The sequence below is a fragment of the Sardina pilchardus genome, chromosome 3 (assembly GCF_963854185.1).
Source record: "Sardina pilchardus chromosome 3, fSarPil1.1, whole genome shotgun sequence".
Classification (NCBI taxonomy): Eukaryota; Metazoa; Chordata; class Actinopteri; order Clupeiformes; family Clupeidae; genus Sardina; species Sardina pilchardus.
In genome coordinates, this window is record NC_084996.1 from 22,465,208 (window position 1) to 22,485,247 (window position 20,040).

General features: G+C 40.7%; 2 protein-coding genes across 4 annotated transcripts in view; both read left to right on the top strand.

The window, feature by feature from the left end:
• Window positions 1–19,359, top strand: part of LOC134076182 (uncharacterized) — a 32,333-nt gene extending 12,974 nt beyond the window's left edge. Inside the window, exons 8-17 of one of the 3 annotated variants that reach the window (XR_009938554.1) lie at window positions 430–513; window positions 9,113–9,259; window positions 9,364–9,907; window positions 10,000–10,068; window positions 14,173–14,244; window positions 14,437–14,496; window positions 14,696–14,764; window positions 17,127–17,212; window positions 17,724–17,753; window positions 18,738–18,794. Coding sequence is in view for 2 of the 3 variants with exons in the window: in XM_062531184.1 (XP_062387168.1) it covers window positions 430–513; window positions 9,113–9,259; window positions 9,364–9,907; window positions 10,000–10,068; window positions 14,173–14,244; window positions 14,437–14,496; window positions 14,696–14,764; window positions 17,724–17,753; window positions 18,738–18,949 (1,287 nt within the window). In the remaining variant the exon portion in view is untranslated. Of the gene's footprint in view, window positions 1–429; window positions 514–9,112; window positions 9,260–9,363; window positions 9,908–9,999; window positions 10,069–14,172; window positions 14,245–14,436; window positions 14,497–14,695; window positions 14,765–17,126; window positions 17,213–17,723; window positions 17,754–18,737 lie in introns of all 3 variants that reach the window. The other 2 variants (XM_062531185.1, XM_062531184.1) reach the window with 2 other exon arrangements.
• Window positions 1–20,040, top strand: part of jupb (junction plakoglobin b) — a 144,991-nt gene that overhangs the window by 30,802 nt on the left and 94,149 nt on the right. The window lies entirely within an intron of this gene.

Below are 20,040 nucleotides of genomic sequence, written 5' to 3' on the forward strand. Positions count from 1 at the left end.
CAGTTTTACCCACTCCACAGTGCACCTGAGGTATATAAAATATATGCAAATGTCTGTGTTGATGGAATACTGTTACAAATAAAACTACCCTTGCATTGCATTGCAATAGTTATACTTTGTTCCCTGAAGTCGGTAGTAGGCATATAAGCAATGGCAGCGGCGGACTGATATTACCTAGGCTACTAGGTGTCCTGATTAGAGTGCGCTCTCCGTTTACTTTTCGGCTCAGTAACTAACCGGAGCAGGTAAAATTCCGCCGCTGCTTAGAAACTGGTCCCTCAAAATTTAATGCGATCATTGAAATGCAAGGATAGAATGATGTTAGAAATAAGTGCAAGGTGAAAGTGTTTAGAAGGTTGGTATGACTGACAGTCTATTCATAACATACATGTTAACACTTTGTGTACATGTCTTTCTCTTCTTATCAAGGGTGAGGATGCCACTTGCAGCCTGGAAAATGTGCCTTCTACCAGTGATTTCCCAACCAGTGATCTCTCAACATGTGCCACTCAGGTAACATAATCAGTCTTTGCCTGTTTTGGAAGTAGTATTGTTATTGTTGGTTAGTTTCTGCGGCTACCGTTCTGGTCACTAGCATATCTCCTTGAGCTGTATGTAAACTATTGCTAGTTAGCCACTAATTTCAATTAGTTCATCCCTCTTGAAGAGTAAAATGTAATGCAGAGAGAAACGATTCCATCTTCTTAGAGAGGCTGCTTGTGTGTTTGTTAGCACTACGTAGCTAGCCTAAGGCCCTAAGTAACGTATCCTATGGGTACAGATTTTAGCATACAGTTGATTCCCTTTTGTTTTACGATATATGTGATCTTTGCTTTCATTTGGTTCCCACAATATTTTATTTGACATCAACTTAAGCTTAGTGTATGCTGGGGCTTTTTTAAAATTCTATCAGTTTATTTTATCCTACATAACTTTGACACGCCATTGAACTCCCAACTTAGCAAACACCACTTTAATGTGAACTTTGCAACCACCATAGAAACCAATGTGATTACTAGAGATGCACCGATGAGACATGCCGATTCTATGCCGGTCAAATGCACTCGCATGCTGCAAATGTAACAACACCCAGCTTAGTTTGCAAAGTTTGAAGAAGCTAGCAACCAGGTCACTCAGGGCTGGATGTCGGGCTACAAAGAAAGCGCTAATAGGCTACCGAGTTTTTCTATGCAGCGAACGCTGTGCTTTGCCATATTTCGTAGAATTTACTAAGCTGTCACTTCATTAGGCTACGTAAACATTGCTCATGACCGCCCGTCCCCACCGCTAATTGCGTGCCTACAGCTGAACCACAAGTGCAGCTGAACGTAGATAACCGATTGTGACTTAAGACTAGATTAGACTTAAAGAAGAAAGACATTTAATGACCTTAATAATGGAATGGCTATGTTCCATTTACCGGTTCCATTTCTTTAACAGTCATTTCATTATTGATAAGTTGATTACATTTAGGGCCCTATAATTTCCGCGATGCAGAGAACGCGGACGGAATCACGGAATCTGCACATGAAAACGGAATTCTCTTATGAAAGAGAATTCCGGAATTTGCAGATATTTTGTTGACACGTTCAATAAACCTTTTAAATGATTATTCCTTCTCGTGTATCAGTCTAAAGCAACAAGCGCAGAAAGGTCTCTACCTAAACCGTGGCCAAATATGTAATTGCTAAACATGTTAACTTTGTAACCGTCTCGAATATTCAAGTTCACGTTGAGTTCGTTGATGGATGCATCGAAGCGAGTGGCTCCTCTTAAGCCAGCCAACGGTGGCAAGTGCAACACAACTGACAGTTGTTTGCTAATTATCGGGGTAAACAATTCCCCAACGACTTCTCTGAGTCTGGACAACAACTGTTTTGTAAGTTTTGTCAATCACAATTGACTGGACCCTCAAAGACACAGCGACCATATGAAATCGAAAGTTCATCTCTAGAACAAAGCTATCGGAACGACGTGTCTTATCACCCTTTTGCATATATGCTGTATGCGTCACTTTAATATTAATTTATTTACAAACTAAGACAGCGAATTCGCTCAGAAACGCAAGCACCCAAACCATAACTGTATCTATATTAGCTATGTACCAGAAATGTTTTTTTACCTTGACTCGAAGAGCTGTAAACAAGTCTGTAGGCTATACAAAACCGCTTGGAGCTCCAGCCAGGCTATATGAAACTTTAGCATAGACCTGGTTTCTACAAATATTCTACTAGCCTAGAATACTTAAATAAATAAATAGATAGATTGATAAAAAACAATGCATTTTTTCAGCAAGTAGTACAGTACTGCTCACTGACAAGTCTTTTACTGAGCTCAATAGGCCTACCAAGTGCCTTACCATCATGTAGTTGTAGTTTAAGTTGTTAAAAAATATATTTTCAGTTACTGTACATAATAAAAGTGCCCTTTTGGATCTAGATTTACCGCTTAGTTATGGCCATTTAATTGAAACTCATTTTTGGCCAATGAGTTGTTGAATGTTTGGATGCATTTTGAATGTGCTTTGCTGAATATGTTAACTGTTAACTAAATTGTGAGGGTTTTTTGTTGAGTTTTAAAGGTCAAAACTGCTTAGGAGTAAAAAGAAAAGCAAAAATCCGAAAACGCTAAAAAGAAATCCGAAAAAACGGAATTTGGGAAAAAATAAACTGATTTCATAGGGCCCTATACATTTCTATATTTACATGTTCTATTAAAAAGAAACTATGCAGGATTGGCGATTTCATCTCCGGTTTCGTTTTTTTTTTTCGCTTGTTTTATGCTTACATATTTCTCTGCAGAGCTTCCCTGACAGCTTTAGCGTGTATATTTATACATATAGGCTATATATAAATTGCAAGCGTGGTTCTTCTTGTTCCTTACGCGTCTCAGCTTTCCAGATGTAAACAAGGAGCGATTGCCTCCTGAACAAACTGCAAGGTTGCAATAGCGGATAGGGACACTGGGGGCGGGAGGAAATATTACTGTTTTTGATAAAACTGGTCAGTCAAGCAAAACAACGATTTCTAAGTGATTTTATGACTATGATAAAGTTGCATAGGGTCTCTTTAAATAAAAGAGATAAAATAACTATTTGTGTGTGTGGTGTTGGTTAGAAGAAATGAAATCGGAATCGGCAGGTCAAACTCTATGAAAAATCGGAATCAACCCAAAATTGCAATCGGCGCATCTCTAGTGATTACCCTATCAACCAGCATAGCATCCACTTTATTTGGTATAGTAACCACCATATGTACCCTAGCAACTCTATAATAACGGTCATAATTATCCTAGCTATAACCTAGCCACCAGCAATGTAATGTACACCTTGCAATCACCATAGCAACTGCTTTTTTGGCATAGCATTCACCATTTGTATCTTGGTAACACCCTAACAGCTATCTTAATTACCCTAGCAACCACCAATATAATGTCGACCTGTCAACCTTGCAATCACCATAATAAGTAACATGATTAACCTACCACCCAGTTTAGCAAAGGCTTTATTTGGCATAGCAACCGTCACATGTTCCCTAGCATCACCCTAGCAACCATCTTAATTACCACAGGGTGGGAATTATACCGCGGCCATGGCCGCCGTTACCCTACGCTTTGGCCTTCATGCCCTGTGAATAAAAACCCATTGTAAGGCCACAGTGGCCTTTGTGCCCCTGTAGGGATTGCCAGCCGCTCCGTATAATACAGAATCGTCCCGTATTTGACACAAAAAGGTCTTGTTCCGTATTGCAATTGACCGTTCGCAAAACCACGCCCTCGAACGGCCATTGTCCAATCGTAGCTCAGCAACGGTAACAAAGTAGAAGGATGCCCGTCAAACATTGCGAATTCTGCAAGACGGTGCAATGATGCGCCTATGGCACGAGAAAGTCATACACCAGGTACCCCAAAGGTTTAGAGGGAGGGGCTGTTTTTTTCGCCTTTCCAAAGCCCAAAATCCAAGTGGAAAGATGCCTACAATGGATTAAGCGGCGTGGGAGACCTCAATACTAAATGTCTCAAAGATTCATAACTTTCCATATCAGAACGACACCCATCACCTACAGTAGCCTATGTGGCACTTAGTGTCGCTAATTTGGAAAGTTAATTCTATCACCCTCTTACATGTATGTGGCACTTAATCTCTTTACACACTACGGCGGATTCGTAAAGAAACACAAGCACCCACACCTAGTGTATCTAAATTAGCTACCTACCTAAAATGACATTTTACCGTGACAAAGTGTTGAAAAATACCTGTACGAAACTGCTTGGAGGTATACGTCTGCTCGAAGGTAAGCAATAAACCTAGCATGATATTAATCAATAAGTAAGTAGCTAAGTACACGCAATCTGTAAAACTGGATTTAACAGTTAACAGTTGTGGTTCTTTATAGCATTAAATATGAAAGTATTAAAGCTAGAACACTAACTGATCAGCAACCTACTTAATATCCAGGACATGCAGGCAGCTAGCTGTTCGCCTGACTGCACTGATTGATAATGTTGCTATCCACACAGATCATTTTTAGCAAGAGGTTGACGGTCATTAGAGGCTATAAAATCTGTAAAACTGAACGTAACAGTTGTGGTTCATCTAGCATTGTGAAAGCAGTGCTCAACATACCAACAAATCACTTGCTGTCTGCAAAGTCATAAATACTTGCAATCTACCAAGCACTAACCTAACCATGCATAACAAAGGGGATGATGCGTTTTGCTCTCGGGTGGTGGTTGCTAGTTGATCGTCAACTTTTAGCTATCTGGCATTGTTTACGCTACTGTGTATTTATGGTCCCAATCCCAGTTTAAAACGTGGGCTATTTGCCCGCAGTGCAGGAACTTACTGGCCCACAATATGCTGATTTTACTGCAAGATCGGTTTCTATCGGTACACGTAGCCTACGACTCGATTGCTGTAGGCTAATATTCCCGTCTGTGCTTATTTTAACATTTTACATCGAACATCCCTCCCCTGCATATTGCATCCCTGTCTGTCGTGCCATAGAGAGTTCAGATGCAAAAGCCTGGCCACTTTGTTAAAAAATGAGATAATGGTGAGTGAATGCTTCACATAGGCCTAGGCTGTAAGTTAATTCAAGCTTCAAAAATCTTCTGGTCTGAAATATTGATTCGTATGCAAAACCCTATAGGAGCCTGATACAAAATGTCCATTTAAAAGAAAAGGTCAGACGGATTTAGAGGGTTTTGCATCTGAACCCTGCTGCATTAATCCAAAACAGTCTCCAGTCTTGGAGTTGAAAAACACTATGATCAGTCAACGTGAATGCAATTGTTTTAATCAAAATTGTGCAGCATACTGTGATGCTAACCGGACTTGTAGCTAGTCGTCTTCTATGCGTCATTTTCTTTCACGATTGTGAATGTTTTATGATTAAAACAGCATGTTGCGGGGGGTGTCCAGTGAGCGCGCATGAGGGGGAGAGCGAGAGAAAGAGGGCCCAGGAGAGGTGGTTTATACTGTTTGGTAAAGTTGCAGGAATAGTCTACAATGAAACTTGCGAAATGTATGCTTTCACCCAAGCAGCGTCAGGTGCACCAGTGCAACCTGGATTTTTCTTCAGGCTCACTCTAATACATTTTGGGCGCATTTGAGCCCTGTAGAACGTCTGTTCCTTTTTGTTTGACGGGCGTAGTAACAATAACTAGGGGGCGCGGCTTTTGCGAATGGTCAATTAAGCGGAGGTATGGGCGTTCGTTGAATGCATGCGTGTGTGCGTTTGCGCGACAGAAACTGAAACTAAACAATAACGTTGATGGCAAAGCTCCGCTTCATTATTTAACATTTTAAAATGTTTATTGTAACATATTTAACATTTCATTATTTAACATTTAATAGAGCAGCGTGGATTCTCGCAACTTCCATTCAAACAGAGCAGAGACTGCACAACACATTGTTTAGCATTGAGTATTGTTTAGTCAAATTAAAACACGGTCAGACGATTGTAGCCTTTCATTTAAAGATCTCCAGATTTACGCCTATCTGCACGGCCGTTTACCATAGACAAAAGTTTGTATTGTTTACTGAATCCTTACATTTAGGCATTCAAATGAAACTTCATTATAAACCATAACTATACTTATAATTAAATATTTTTGCCGTAATGTTGCCGCCACAGCTGCTGTGTGAATGTAAGCGCGGGGGAAATCCGCACAAGTGATGAGCACCCTAATGTCACAGAATAGTTCCATCTCTAACATGCTGCAGATAATGCAGCAAGGCTATAGACGCCTCCATACTCCCGGTGTAAAAACGACACTCTTCCGCTGTCAGGCATGCACAGCTGCACAACACATAGTTATGCGGCTGCATTTATCAGCCGTCATTATCTGCCCAGCAAACCAAAGCCCAATTAACGGAAATTCAAAATTAGATGTGAACAACAGGTGGCCGTATACTGTACATTCCGCTATAGCCTATGCTTCATGTCTGAATGTCCGCTATCATCAGAAATGCGGCAAGCAATTATAACAGAATTTGCAGAAAACCTGTCTGAAAACGACTTATGATGCTTGCATGAGTGAAACATCCCAAAACAATAGCACCCATATAGTTGTTGTTTTCAGAAATATCTCTCATGCAACCATGCAAAAGCAATGAACTATTAATTATATCTTACATTAGTAAAGCAGACCTGATGTGCATAGGACATGTGCATGTGCATAGTTTTCACAAACTTTTTGTGAACAATTTTGGCACTTTACTTTGACTGCTTTGAAGTGAAAGTGCATATCTAAAAATATAGCATAATAAGAGTTGTGATAATGATGACCTTAATGATTTGATGGGGGTGGGGTGGAGGTACGTGTAGGTGGGCCCTATGAACCCAAAGTCTGCCGTAACCGGGCCTCAACTTAAAGAAGTTTGAGGCTGCGTTAGTGTTTCTCAAAGCCTACAGCGGCTAGCGGGTCTGTGTATTTGGTCGAGATAATCCTGAAATGTAAAACCCATCAAATTTTATTCAGTGGCCTTTGTGCCCCGTCATGTGGCCTTGGTGCCCCTAAAAAGCAAAAGAAGGTGAAGGCCAAATGGCCTTGCCCCTAAAATTACAAAATTCCCACCCTGCTAGCAACCACCATAGTGACCAACATCATTACCCTTTCAATCATTATAGCAACAGCTTTATTACCTCCGCCAAGGAGGTTATGTTTTCACCGGGGTCTGTTTGTCTGTGTCTGTTTGTCTGTCTGTCTCTCTGTCTGTCTGTTAGCAAGATAACTCACAAAGTGATAGATGGATTTCGATGAAATTTGATCCGTAAAACCGTCGAGATTCAGGAGCCGTTTATGTTTTTTGCTTAGTAGTGTAATGGCATGGTATGGCCACGTGGTGGCAATCTGAATAGTTTGGGTTCAAATGTACACTGCTCAAAAAAATAAAGGGAACACTGTTCATAGGAGTATAGCATCAAGTCAGTCACACTTGTGAGATATTGATTTGGCCAGTTATGTAACAGAGGTGGTTTGTGAATCAGGTTGACCTGCTTTGATGTCAACAACATTTTCTACAGGTGTACTAGAGGGCCAACTGTGAGACGACCCCCAAAACAGGAATGTTTTTACAGGTGGTGGCACCTGGTAATTTTTCCATCTTCATCCTTCTTGACTGATTTGTCACTACTTTTGCATTTGGATAAGGTCATTGTTACCACTGGTAGCATAAGCCAGTATCTGGAGCCTACAGAGGTTGCACAGGGTAGTCCAACTCCTTCAGATTGGCACACCAATATGTTCCATTGCCAAAATGACTGCTGTGTCTCCCCCTGCAATCTCAAGAGCATGGAATTGATTCCAGGAGACAGGCAATTGCTCTAGGAGAGAAGATCCTTAACCCAGTAGCAGGACCAGTATCTGCTCCTTTGTGCAAGGAGGAACAGTAGAAGCCCTACTAGAGCCTTACAGAATGACCTTTAGCAGGTCACTGGCGTGAATGTCTCTGGCCACACTGCCAGAAACAGACTTCATGAAGGTGGCCTGAGGGCCCGATGGCCTCTAGAGGGACCTGTGCTCCCTGCCCAGCACTGTGGAGCTCAATTGACATTTGCCATAGAATGCAATATTGGCAGGTTTTACACTAGTGCCCTGTACTTTTCACAGATGAGAGCAGGTTCACCCTGAGCATATGTGACAGACATTGAAGGGTCTGGAGATGTCATGGAGAACGTTATGCTGCCTGCAACATCATTCAGCATGACCGGTTTGGTGGTGGGTCAGTAATGGTCTGGGGAGGCATACCCTTGGAGGGATGCACAGAACAGGGCAGTGAACACAGGTCCCTCTAGAGGCTATCGGGCCCTCAGGTCAACCTCATAAAGTCCGTTTCTGACAATGTGGTCTGAGACATTCACACCAGCGGCCTGCTGGAGGTCATTCTGTAGGGCTCTAGCAAAACTCCTACTGTTCCTCCTTGCACAAAGGAGCAGATACTGGTCCTGCTATTGGGTTAACGACCATCTACCACTCTACCCTGCTCTCCTAGAGCAACTGCCTGTCTCCTGTAATCTCTTCCATGCTCTTGAGACTGCAATGGGAGACACGGCAATCTTTTTGGCAATGACGAGTATTGGTGTGCCATTCTGGAGGAGTTGGACTACCCTGTGCAACCTCTGTAGGCTCCAGATACTCGCTTATGCTACCAGTAGTAACACTGACCCTATCCAAATGCAAAACTAGTGAAAAATCAGTCAAGAGGGATGAAGATGGAAAAATTACCAGTTGCCACCACCTGTAAAAACATTCTTGTTTTGTGGGTCGTCTCACAGTTGGCCCTCTAGTACACCTGCAGTAAATTTCGTTGACATCAAAGCGGGTCAACCTGATTCACAACCACCTCTGTTACATAACTGTCCAGATCAATATCACACGAGTGTGACTGACTTGATGCTATACTCCTATGAACCAGTGTTCCCTTTATTTTTTTGAGCAGTGTATGACAACCTAGGAAGAACAATACAGGCGGAGGTCTGCGCTCTGAGTGCTTTTCTAGTTTAGTATTGCAAAAGCCATGTCTACCTAATTAAAATCATTGTAACATTGTACAATTGTTTTTGAATGGTTTTCTAAATAAAATATCTATATGAATATGACTTTTCAGATGAAGTCAACCATTATTGCCTATGAGGACTACACTGAAACTACTCCAGATGAGGATGAAGATTATATTCCTTCCTCTGAAGAATCCAGTTCTTCGGAAGGTTCTTCTGTTATGCCGCCACCCATAATGAAAAGAAAGGCTATTCAGGTGGGCGAGTTAGTTTAGTGAGTCTGTGAGGGTGTGTATGGACATGAAATATTGTTTTTGATTTGTTTTCTAAATGAAATATCTATATGAATGTGACTCTGCAGATGAAGTCCTCCATTCCTGATTATCAAGAATCCAGTTCTTCGGAAGGTTCTTCTGTTATCATTATCAGGAGAGAGGGTGAAGTTTCTTCTATGCCTTTGTCAGCCTTCATGTTAAGAAACAAATCTGATCCTCACGAAGACATAGACTGGGCTTTAAGTGAAACAGAAAAACAGCTCTGTCGGCATTTTTCAAGAATAGAAACTAGAGGCAAACGTGGACGCAAAGTCCCCATACTTCTGACACCAAAGATGGTCAGCTCATTAGAATTACTTGTCAGCTCAAGAGAAAAGTGTGGCATACAGAGGGGCAACCCATACTTTTTTGTTGCCACTCTGTCTACAGTACTTAACATGACGGAAACGGAAATGGACCAGTTGGCTAATTTCCTAGGACATGACCTCGTTGTGCACAGAGAATATTACAGACTACCAGAGGGAACATTGCAACTCGCAAAAATCAGAAAGGTGCTGATGTCTATTGAACAAGGCCGACTAATGGAATTCAAAGGAAAAAATCTCGATGAAATCGAAATTCAACCTCACGGTATGTGTAATACTTTAGCATGCATATTTTGTATGTTTAGACAAGAATGGTCTCCCATTCATGATTTCCTGATATCAAGTTTCATTTTGCAGAGAAAGTTCAGCTGCTAGATGAGGGAATGGAGGATGAAGAACACGAGGACATTGGTGTCCAACCAGCAGGTACATACATAAATTTATTCCACTGCTTGGTTGACTTCCCCATTGTCCTGCGTAATTTAGAACATGTGTTAACCGTCTTTTATTTGCGCACCTTTGAAATAGATCCAATTTGTTGGGCGTACTACTTTGTATATTAATTCGCCAAACTTGTTAAGTTTAAATGAACGGTCACATTGCATCCAAGCTGTAAAATACAGATGTTTAGAACATGGTAACATTGTAGCATATGACAGACATGGATTTTAGCTAGTTGGATGACATGTAGGCTAAGTAAAATAGGATTCTGATGAACCTTAGCTTTGAAAAATCACTAAGATATGCCTGCTTGACAAAAGGAGAGATGGTTATGGTTATGGTTATTTAGCAGACGCCTTTGTCCAAAGCGACATACAAATAAATAATAACAATACAAATTAAATTAACAGTGAACAATTACAAAATAGGGAGAATAGCAATATTATCAATAAAACAATCATTTTAAGCACTAACCTAATGAGAAATAAAACAATTAAATGAGAATAGCAATCAAATAAGTCACTCAATTAATTATATGATAACAATAACTATAGCATGGTATGGCTAAATTTAAGGACAATAGCAAAATAAATGTCAAATTCTATCAATGGACAAATTATAACAAAACAATACTATTATACAAACCATAACACATAACAAACGCTCAGAAGACTAAGTGCATATTAAACAAATATGCCTTAAGTATGACCAAATATGACCCCTCTTAAAAGATCCAAAACTGTTGCTGGAACGGAGAGCACTGGGCAACTCATTCCACCAACACGGAACCACTGAAGAATAGGATCTACACTTTGACCTAGCATGTATGGTTGGTCGACATAACAGACGCTCCTCAGAAGATCGCAATGGGCGGTTGGGAATGTACATCGTGATTGACTGGATCTGCTCCCAGCTACTTCAGTTCTTTAGTGTCCTATAGTCCAGAGTGAGAGATTTAAATGTAATTCTGGCTACTATAGGGAGCCAGTGGAGAGTAACTAGGAGAGGGGTTACATGTGTCCTCTTTGGCTGATTGAAGACCAGTCGTGCTGCAGCATTCTGAATCAACTGTAGTGGTCTTAATACACAAGCAGGTAGGCCAGCTAACAGAGAATTACAGTAGTCCAGCTTGGAGATAACCATTGCCTGTACAAGAAGCTGAGTGGAATCTTGTCAGATAAGGTCTGATCTTCCTAATGTTGTACAGGGTATACCGACATGACTTTGCAATTGAGGCACCATGCTCAGAGAAAGTAAGTTGGTCATCAATTATGACACCCAAGTTGCGTGCCAATCTAGTTGGAGTCAGTGAGGATGAATCAAGCTGGATGTTGATCTGTTGGGGAATAGCTTTTGGAATAGTTTTTGTTGGAAACACCAAGAGCTCAGTTTTTGAAAGATTAAGCTGAAGGTGCTGATCCTTCATCCAGATTGAAATATCCTTCAGGCATGCAGAGATCCGATGGGAAACACTAGAGTCCTCAGGTGGGAAGGATAGGAAAAGTTGAGTGTCGTCCGCATAGCAATGATATTCAAATCCATGAGAGCGAATAATCCCACCTAAAGAAGTGGTGTAAATAGAGAAAAGGAGGGGCCCTAATACTGATCCTTGGACTCCTGTAGTGAGGTCATGAGACTTTGATATCTGTCCCTGCCAAGACACGCTAAAAGAACGCCCTTTAAGGTAAGATTTGAACCAGTCAAGAGCTTTCCCAGAAATTCCCAGTTCATATAGTGTAGAAAGGAGAATGTCATGGTTAACCGTATCAAAGGCTGCAGATAAATCTAACAGAATTAACACTGATGACTGAGCAGAGGACTTAGCTACTCTCAATGCTTCAGTCACAGATAGAAGAGCAGTTTCAGTAGAATGACCACTCTTGAAACCAGGCTGCATAGGGTCTAGTAGGTATTCTGATAGAGGAAGTCACACATTTGCTTGAAGACCACTTTCTCCAAAACCTTTGACAAGAAAGGAAGAAGGTAGACAGGTCTGTAGTTCTTCACATCAGTTGAATTAAGTGTACTTTTCTTCAGTAAATGTGTAATTCTTGCCTGTTTAAAAGAAGGGACTATTCCAGAACTGAGTAAAGTATTAAATACATGTGTGACTGCTAGTATAATAGCGGGTGCTATAGACTGCAGGAGAGTAGACGGGACAGGATCCAAAGGGCATGTTGTAGGACGGCTTCGCTGAAGCAGTTGAGAGACCGCTTCCTCATCAAGAGGAGAGAAAAAGTCCAATGATGGCATCATGCTAACACCAGGCAGAGTCCTTCTTACAGGATCATCAGACTGAGCACTTATCTTAGCAACTTTCTCAGTGAAAAATGTTGCAAAGTCATCTGCTGACAGTGAAGTAGATAATGGCGGTGGTGGAGGAAGTGGAGAGATGGAACTAACGACTGGCCTTTGGCCATAGCAACCATCTATTTCGAACTAGTAACAGCAGTTTGTGCTGCAAGTTGAGAAATTTGTTGATGTGTGGCGGAAAGTAGTAGTTCTACAAACCATAGTTTTAGAGATTAAAACGTTAACATTATAACAGGAAATGAACACAATGCAAGTGGCAACAGTGGAATAAGCTGGTTAATGGACTTCGGGCCGTTTTACAATCTAGAACGTGTATAGTCGAACGGTATGTCGTCCATTACATATCTGTTACATATCGTCCGTTACCAACCCCAAATCAGAAAAAGTTGGAACTTTGTATATTATCACATTCTGTTTTTATTTGCTTTGGTGGTATAGTGGTTAGCATAGTTGCCTTCCAAGCAGTTTCCCGGCCAACGCAGTGCTCCTTATTGGGGCCTACTGGTTAGGGCTTCGGGCTTGTAGCCTGTTCTGTAATATCTGACTAGCCAGCAAATAAATGGGCAAACTGCAACGGCTTCAAACAAGGTTTTCTTTACTTGCATGAATCACGCATGTAACAGGCATAGCATCTGTAAAAACGAAACTTAGTGCGTCACTGACATCAATTCAATTAACTGCATTGTGGGTAATGTTACTGTATTACTGCACTCTTTGTAACAACGCGGTACATCAAATAAGAAAGAAACTATTATGTATTTATGTATCTCGTATTCAAATGATATAACAATCTAAATCCAAACGCAATGTGCTTAACATTAACAACAATACTAAACATGACATTCAATTTGAGTTGCAACATAGCCGAAGGGTTGCCGGTTTGATCCTTGACCATCTACTCTAGAAGCCAGTTCTACTCGCTCACTCGCTCACTCACTGTGCACGGTGCCTAGGTTTTTGGTATGTTGGTTAGGGTTTTTAAGGTTATGGTTAAGTTCACACTCAAAGGGATAAGCCAACCTAGACCATGCCTAGGTTAGTTTAGAGTATTTGGATAATTTGTGATGGGGGGGGGTGGTAAGCATGTAGCGCAAACTAAGATAAGCTAGCTGGTTTGTTGCAATACTTTTGTGGGATTGGCCATTTGTCTTGTGTTTGTGACCATTGGTTGACAGATTGGTGGTTAGCTTGCTTCTTTAATAGGTCAAAGGTCCCCACATTTTTTAAGCATCCCCAGGACGAAGTAATGCATCTATGTACCAAGTGTTATGACCAAGGGGTAAGGCCAGAACAAAAAAGGGAGTCAAGGTTGGATTTTTAAAGAAAATATGGATTTATTTACTAAATTCACCAAATAACAACCAAACAAAGAGTGTGAGATGGGACCAAGTCACTTCTCTGGAATGCATGGATGTTGTATGTTTGCAATGTGCCTGAGTGCAGTTGCCTGGGCGTCAGCCGAACTTAGTCCCGCCCACAACATTTAAGGTCAGAATGCTCTGTTGTGGAGCAACTATGCGGCGGACAAAATCAAAATTTGGCGGACCAATCAAATCAGGCTTTACGATGATGGACAGGTGAGTAACAGCACCTTGTCTATCACGTCATCTGAGCATGCTTGGAAACAATTCTCACTGAAAACAATTATTTCTGAAAGCTTTGGCCAAAGTTTAGATGTGGGAAAACTCATGGTTTCACTTTCATCAAGGGAAATATGGTCTCTTCTGAAAAATTGCTCGTTTTATGTGAGTGGTGTTTTGTTATTGTGTACTGTAGATGATGTCGGGTCACTTTCAGAGATATCCCTGCAAGATACAGATCAGCGGAGACCCATGTCATTTCCAGAAGGTATGAAAGGAAAATATCAGTGTTTCAGGGCCGTAGCGGGACCTTTTACAGCTCACTCTCTGTTTAGTCACAACATTCCCAACGCCCTATTCTCTGTAGTTGTTAGTCAATATTCTTGAACTAGGCATCTTGAAAGTTTGGAATAAGTCCAAGGAAAATCATATGTTTTACATGTTTATTGTTATTGTGTAGATGTCCGCTTGCTTTCCAATGTATCATTGGAAGATACAGCACAGCTGCAGCATTCAAAAGGTATGAAAGGAAAATATCACTGAATGTGTGAAATGAGAAATATGTGTGCCAGGGCCAAGGCCAGACATTTTACAGCTACAATGCTCACATCTCCTGACCTGTTCAGTCACAACATTTCCAACACCCCTCTGTAGTTAGTGAATATTCTTGATCTAGGTAAGCTAAGCTCATGTTTTACATTTTTATTGTTGTTTTGTAGATGTCGGGTCACTTCCCGATGTATCCTTGCAAGATACAGAACAGCTGGGACCCATGTCATTTCCAAAAGGTAGGAAAGGAAAATATCACTAAAATGTCTGAAAGTACAGTACACTGGTCCTGACGGGTACACTGTCCTACTTGAATGATGTGTAATCTTATATGCCCGCCCTGCCCCCGTGCTGCTATGCATACCTGCAGCCTCTGCCGTGCTGACTCTTTGTGTCCCACTCTGAGCCGCCCTCTGCATGTTCACCAATTTAAAAATATCGCGGAGGAATAATTTAAAGGTGATGGGCTAAATTGCTCTTAAATCCAGATTAGCATGATAACCACACTCTGCAAATCTGAATGTAACTTCTTGTCAGAACACTGTAATTCATGGCTCTTCAATTTAGTTATTTGCTTACTAAAGTAGCCTATTACGTTAATAATTACTTTTAACCCTCTAACTGCCCAAGTCGCAATATTGCGACAAGCGTCATTACTGAATAAAACAGAAGATAGAACCGAGTACAGTGTGATGCAGGCTATAGTTTTGCACAAATTGAAGCAGAAAAAAGAGGAAAAGTGGGTGAGGGTGAGCGTGTAAAGGTGATTGACAGTTCTGGATCCTATCATCTGTTTCGCCTATACTTGCCCTCGATCACTGACTTACGCCCATAGTCATCAAGATAGCTAGTGAACTACAGTATAAAGATGGTTAGAGAAAACAGAGCTAAAAGAGCTCAATACTATCTGGCCAGGTTTTTAAACGGTATATTATAAAAAGAAGTCAACTTTTATAAGGAGAGAGTTAGGCCTATTTCATATGAAGTAACGGGACAAATCTGGTATGCTTTACAAAAATAAATAAGATTTGTCTAATTCATTGCATAATATGGCCATTTATGTGGCGGAAGCTACACCACTTCTATGTGGTCTTGACACGTCTTTGTTACCTTTAGAGATGGGTGACTTCTGAAACGCTATCCTTTTGATCCATGGCAACCTCAGCTGATTTGACGGTCATAGTTTGAGGATTTTCTATAGAGAGCCGAAGTCACGCCCTTCTACTTCCGGGCTATGGGACCTATTTCACGATTTTTTATGCACGGGAGTCAATGGAGAGATAACAATTATTCTTTGGTCCCGTTCGAGTTGGACCGTGCATTTCACATATGATGTGTGGGAATTTAACCCTCTAACCGCCCGGGTTTTTTTGGATTTTTGCATAAAAAATTCAAAAGGCCATGGCTTGAAAGTGGTCAGAGATAAAGTCCTACTGTAAATGTGAAAATCATTGAGTATAAACTAAAGTTTCTAAAGGGAGTAAATTTACTTATCTAATTTGCATATTATGACGTCACAGGATGGCAATAGCGTCAAATTATGCACATTTCAGTAAATACTGATTGTTGAACACATTTGAGCAGTTTTACTTTGATTTTTGTAATTTCTCCGACATAGCAAATAAACAGGACCACAGCCACATGTAAACCAACAATAGTAAACTATTAGTATTATCACAATCCCTATGTTACTATATAATAAAGTAGCCTGTTCAAATCAGTTCCTATCGCGGATGACTTTGTAGTTCTTCAGAGCCCTATTTTTACTAGACCTGCTGTCTGAATCATGATGATAGTGTCTGTAATTGACATGGTAATCACTGGCACCAAGCACACCATGCTTATTTGAACCCTTTGGTCAACATTGCTGCAGGTAAACATTGACGTACACACGCACAGACCCACCTCCATTCACAGACGCATCTTGACTGTCACTGCCAATGAACGACCGATCATAATCTCCAAAAGGCAGATATTCTCCTTCAGAATCAGAGTAGGTGAATGGCAGACCCAAGACTTCATAACACACGACTTTGTTTTAACATTTGCCGTTTTTCTGCTTCAATTTGTGCATAGCGATCGCGCATTTCACTTCCGCGTTATAAACAGGAAATGCGTCTCTTTTTTTTTTGTTTCTCGCGAGTAATACAGGCACTTCCTGAAAACTTTTTTACTCGAATTTGGGCTTGAATCGAAGCTCTGGATGTCTGCCAACTAGTGGTGGAGAGTACAAAGGCGATTTGTCACCCTACTCGGATCTACCGTCTGTTTTAATCAGTGATGTTGCTTGTCGCCGTACGGCGCCTTGGGCGGTTAGAGGGTTAAAAGATAATTTTTCACATTAATAGAGTTCTGTTTTTCGTTAGACTTTAAAAGTTATGTAAGTTTTGTGCGAACCCGTTCAGTGGACTACATCTCTCGTCTCAAACGTCACCAACTAGCAAACGAGAGGCTGGCTAGTTAGCTAGCTATTATGCTAGTTAGCGGTTACATCTTGCTGCCAGCTAGGTCACTTAACAGTAGTGTTTGTACAGTCTATGAATGAAATACAACTTATCTGATGTGTTTAATCCTCTGACTCATGATATTTTCATCGGCAAGGGGGAAGCTCAAATAAGACCTGTTACTGGCGCCCGTGGCTGTGAATTGGTCTGACGTCCCTGACGCGACTCCTGTGTTTGTAGCAGGTTTGTAGTCGTTGGAAACACGATCTTTCACAATGTTGTAATTCACTAGTTACGACATACTTTTCAAATGTCTTTACATGAAAAATTGTCATTAAAATTGACAAACATCATATTGGTAATTCAAGGCACAAGACAATCGGGACCAGAAAATAATTTATATTTCTCCATTGACTGCCATTAAAAAAAAATCCAAAGATAGGTCCCATGGAGGCAAACGGAAGGGGCGGGACTTCGGCTCTCTATTGGTCTGCCCCTTGGATTTTTTGTTCTGATCACTGTGTTTCAATATTTTCATTTACCCTCTTAAACGCTATCCTCTGTAATGATGAAAGGAACCCCCACAGCTTTAGGGTGTATGCTGTTGCTTACTGTAGCGTTCTTGGCTGCAGTCTTGAAATTTGTTGGTATGGTGATTGTAATAGTTATTTTTTCTGAATGTGCCTCCGAAAGCCATGAGCCCTCACTCAGTGGTAATGTATGTTTGCAATTTTTTTTTTTTTTTTTTTTACAGAGAAGCCACGTCACACTTCAAGTCCTAAAGGTATGGAAGGAAAATAAATTAATTGAATAGTAATGTGTAGTAGTGTGAAAATGAAAAATGTGTGTCCTTGAAGAATGGAAATCTTTCTTGCACTATGCATAACTTTTTCTTGCCCCAAACAAACTTTCATGGCAATTGTCTTGTGCTCCTGGTAGAAAACAGGCTATATTATCCATAAGTTTATCATGCTGTTATGAGGCTGATAGTTTCATTACTTAATGATTGCTAGCTCCAGCCTAGCATGGATCATTGAATCGGATTAGACCATTAGCATCTCGCCTGCTAGCATCATGTTTAAAAGTGACTAAGATTTCCGATAATTCTCCTATTTAAAGGAACACTTCACAGTTTTTTCATATTAAACTACGTTATTCGCATCTTAGTCTCCAAAATGTTCCATCTTAGTCTTATCTGACCATAAAACCTTTTTCCACATGCTAGCAGAATATTCCAAATGTGTTTTTGCACCGAAGTCCAAGCGCTACGTCTGTCCTTTTTGTATCTAAATCTGAGTTTAAAGCATAAAATGCAACCTTTTAAGATAAACTGTATTGCCGTTTTCGGGTCGAATGGCCTTTTTAATGGTAGTGCTAGGGACACTGAAAATGACCCTGATGAAGGGGTAAGCCGAAACGTTGGTCAATAAAAATCTTGAAGTTCCGAGTGTGCCACGACACTTTTGTTTGAATAGTGTTAGGGACACTACAATGATCAAAATTGCCATTTTTAATACACTAAGAAGGCTCGACACAACATGACACCTTGTTTGAAGTATCACCAGGGTCTCTACACGTGACCTAGAGCATTGAGATCATTGTTTGTGTACACAGAGTTTACTGAAAAGAAAGTTCGCTGCCATTTTGCCAAAACCTCTACTTCAAACATCAACAGAAGTAATTTGATCCCACCATGCTTAGTGAACCTTTAATATGACTTTTTTTGGAATCAAGTTTTGTTCATCTCTCTCTCTTTCTCTCTCGACAGCTCACTTTGTTCCAAAGAGAAAATGGGAGACGAAGGAAGTGGAAGCAATAGAAAAGCACTTGAGTACTTTTCTTAAATCTTTACGTGTCCCAGGAAAACTAGACTGTGTTAGATGCTTAGAAGCAGAGCCCACAGCTTTAAAAAACAGAAACTGGCAGGCTATCAAATTTTTTGTGCATAATCGAATTGTTTCCCTCAAAAGAAAACTGTAATTCTTGAATTTCCTGTAATCAGTTTGGAGTGAATAATAGTAGAGAGAAAAAGTAATGCAGAGAGAAGCCATTCTAGGCATCTCATGAGAGTGTTCGTAACGTAAGCTATGGGTACAGTTTATAGCATATGATTTTTTTTTTTCTTTTTAAATCTATCAGTTGGTACCCACAACTGATGTTTTATCCTACCTCACCTTAATTGGTTCCCACAAGTGACATTTTTATTTTGCCTCAAGTATTTTGCAGTAGCTGAGTGTATTCCGTGTCGTCTTAAGTTCCTTTGTATGGTCTTCACAACGGATGTTTTATTCTACCTCAGCTTGCTATGCATTGTCCTATTGAAGTTATGTGTGTCTGTGTGTAGGACAGAAGTAATTGTTTCCCTCAAAAGAAAACTGTAATTCCTGCCATTCCTGTAATGATCTTGGAGTGAATAAAGGCAGAAGTTGAGAAGTCAAAGCGAGTATATTACAGTGTTGTAATACTGTTTAGGGTATGAAGTATAAAGTAAATCCTAATGAAAAACACATACAAAAAGTCTGAAGCACATCATCATACATGTGGCCACACAAGAAAGATGAAGGTGGAGGTCTGCAATGGGTGTCTATGATCTGTCCACTTCTCACCTCTCTTAGGTCGTCAGGTGAGGCTTGTCACATTTTATATTATTTGTATATGTGCACTGGTGCACTGTCATGTTGGAATAGGAAGGGGCCATCCCCGAGCTGGGCTTGGTCCCTTAGTTCCAGTAAAAGGAACTCTGAATGCTTCAGCATTAACCAATGGATTTTGTTCAATTCCATGCTCCCAACTTTGTGAGAACAGTTTGGATGGCCACTTCCCGTTCCAACATGACTGTGCACCAGTGCGCAAAGCAAGGTCCGTAAAGACATGGATCTCAGAGTTTGGTGTGGATGAACTTGACTGGCCTGCACAGAGTCCTGACCTCAACCCGATAGAATACCTTTGGGATGAATTAGAGCGGAAAATGAGAGCCATCTCAGTCCAACATCAGTGTGTGAACTCACAAATCCGCTTCTGGAAGCATGGCCAAAAAATCCCATAATCACAACACTCCTAAATCTCATAGA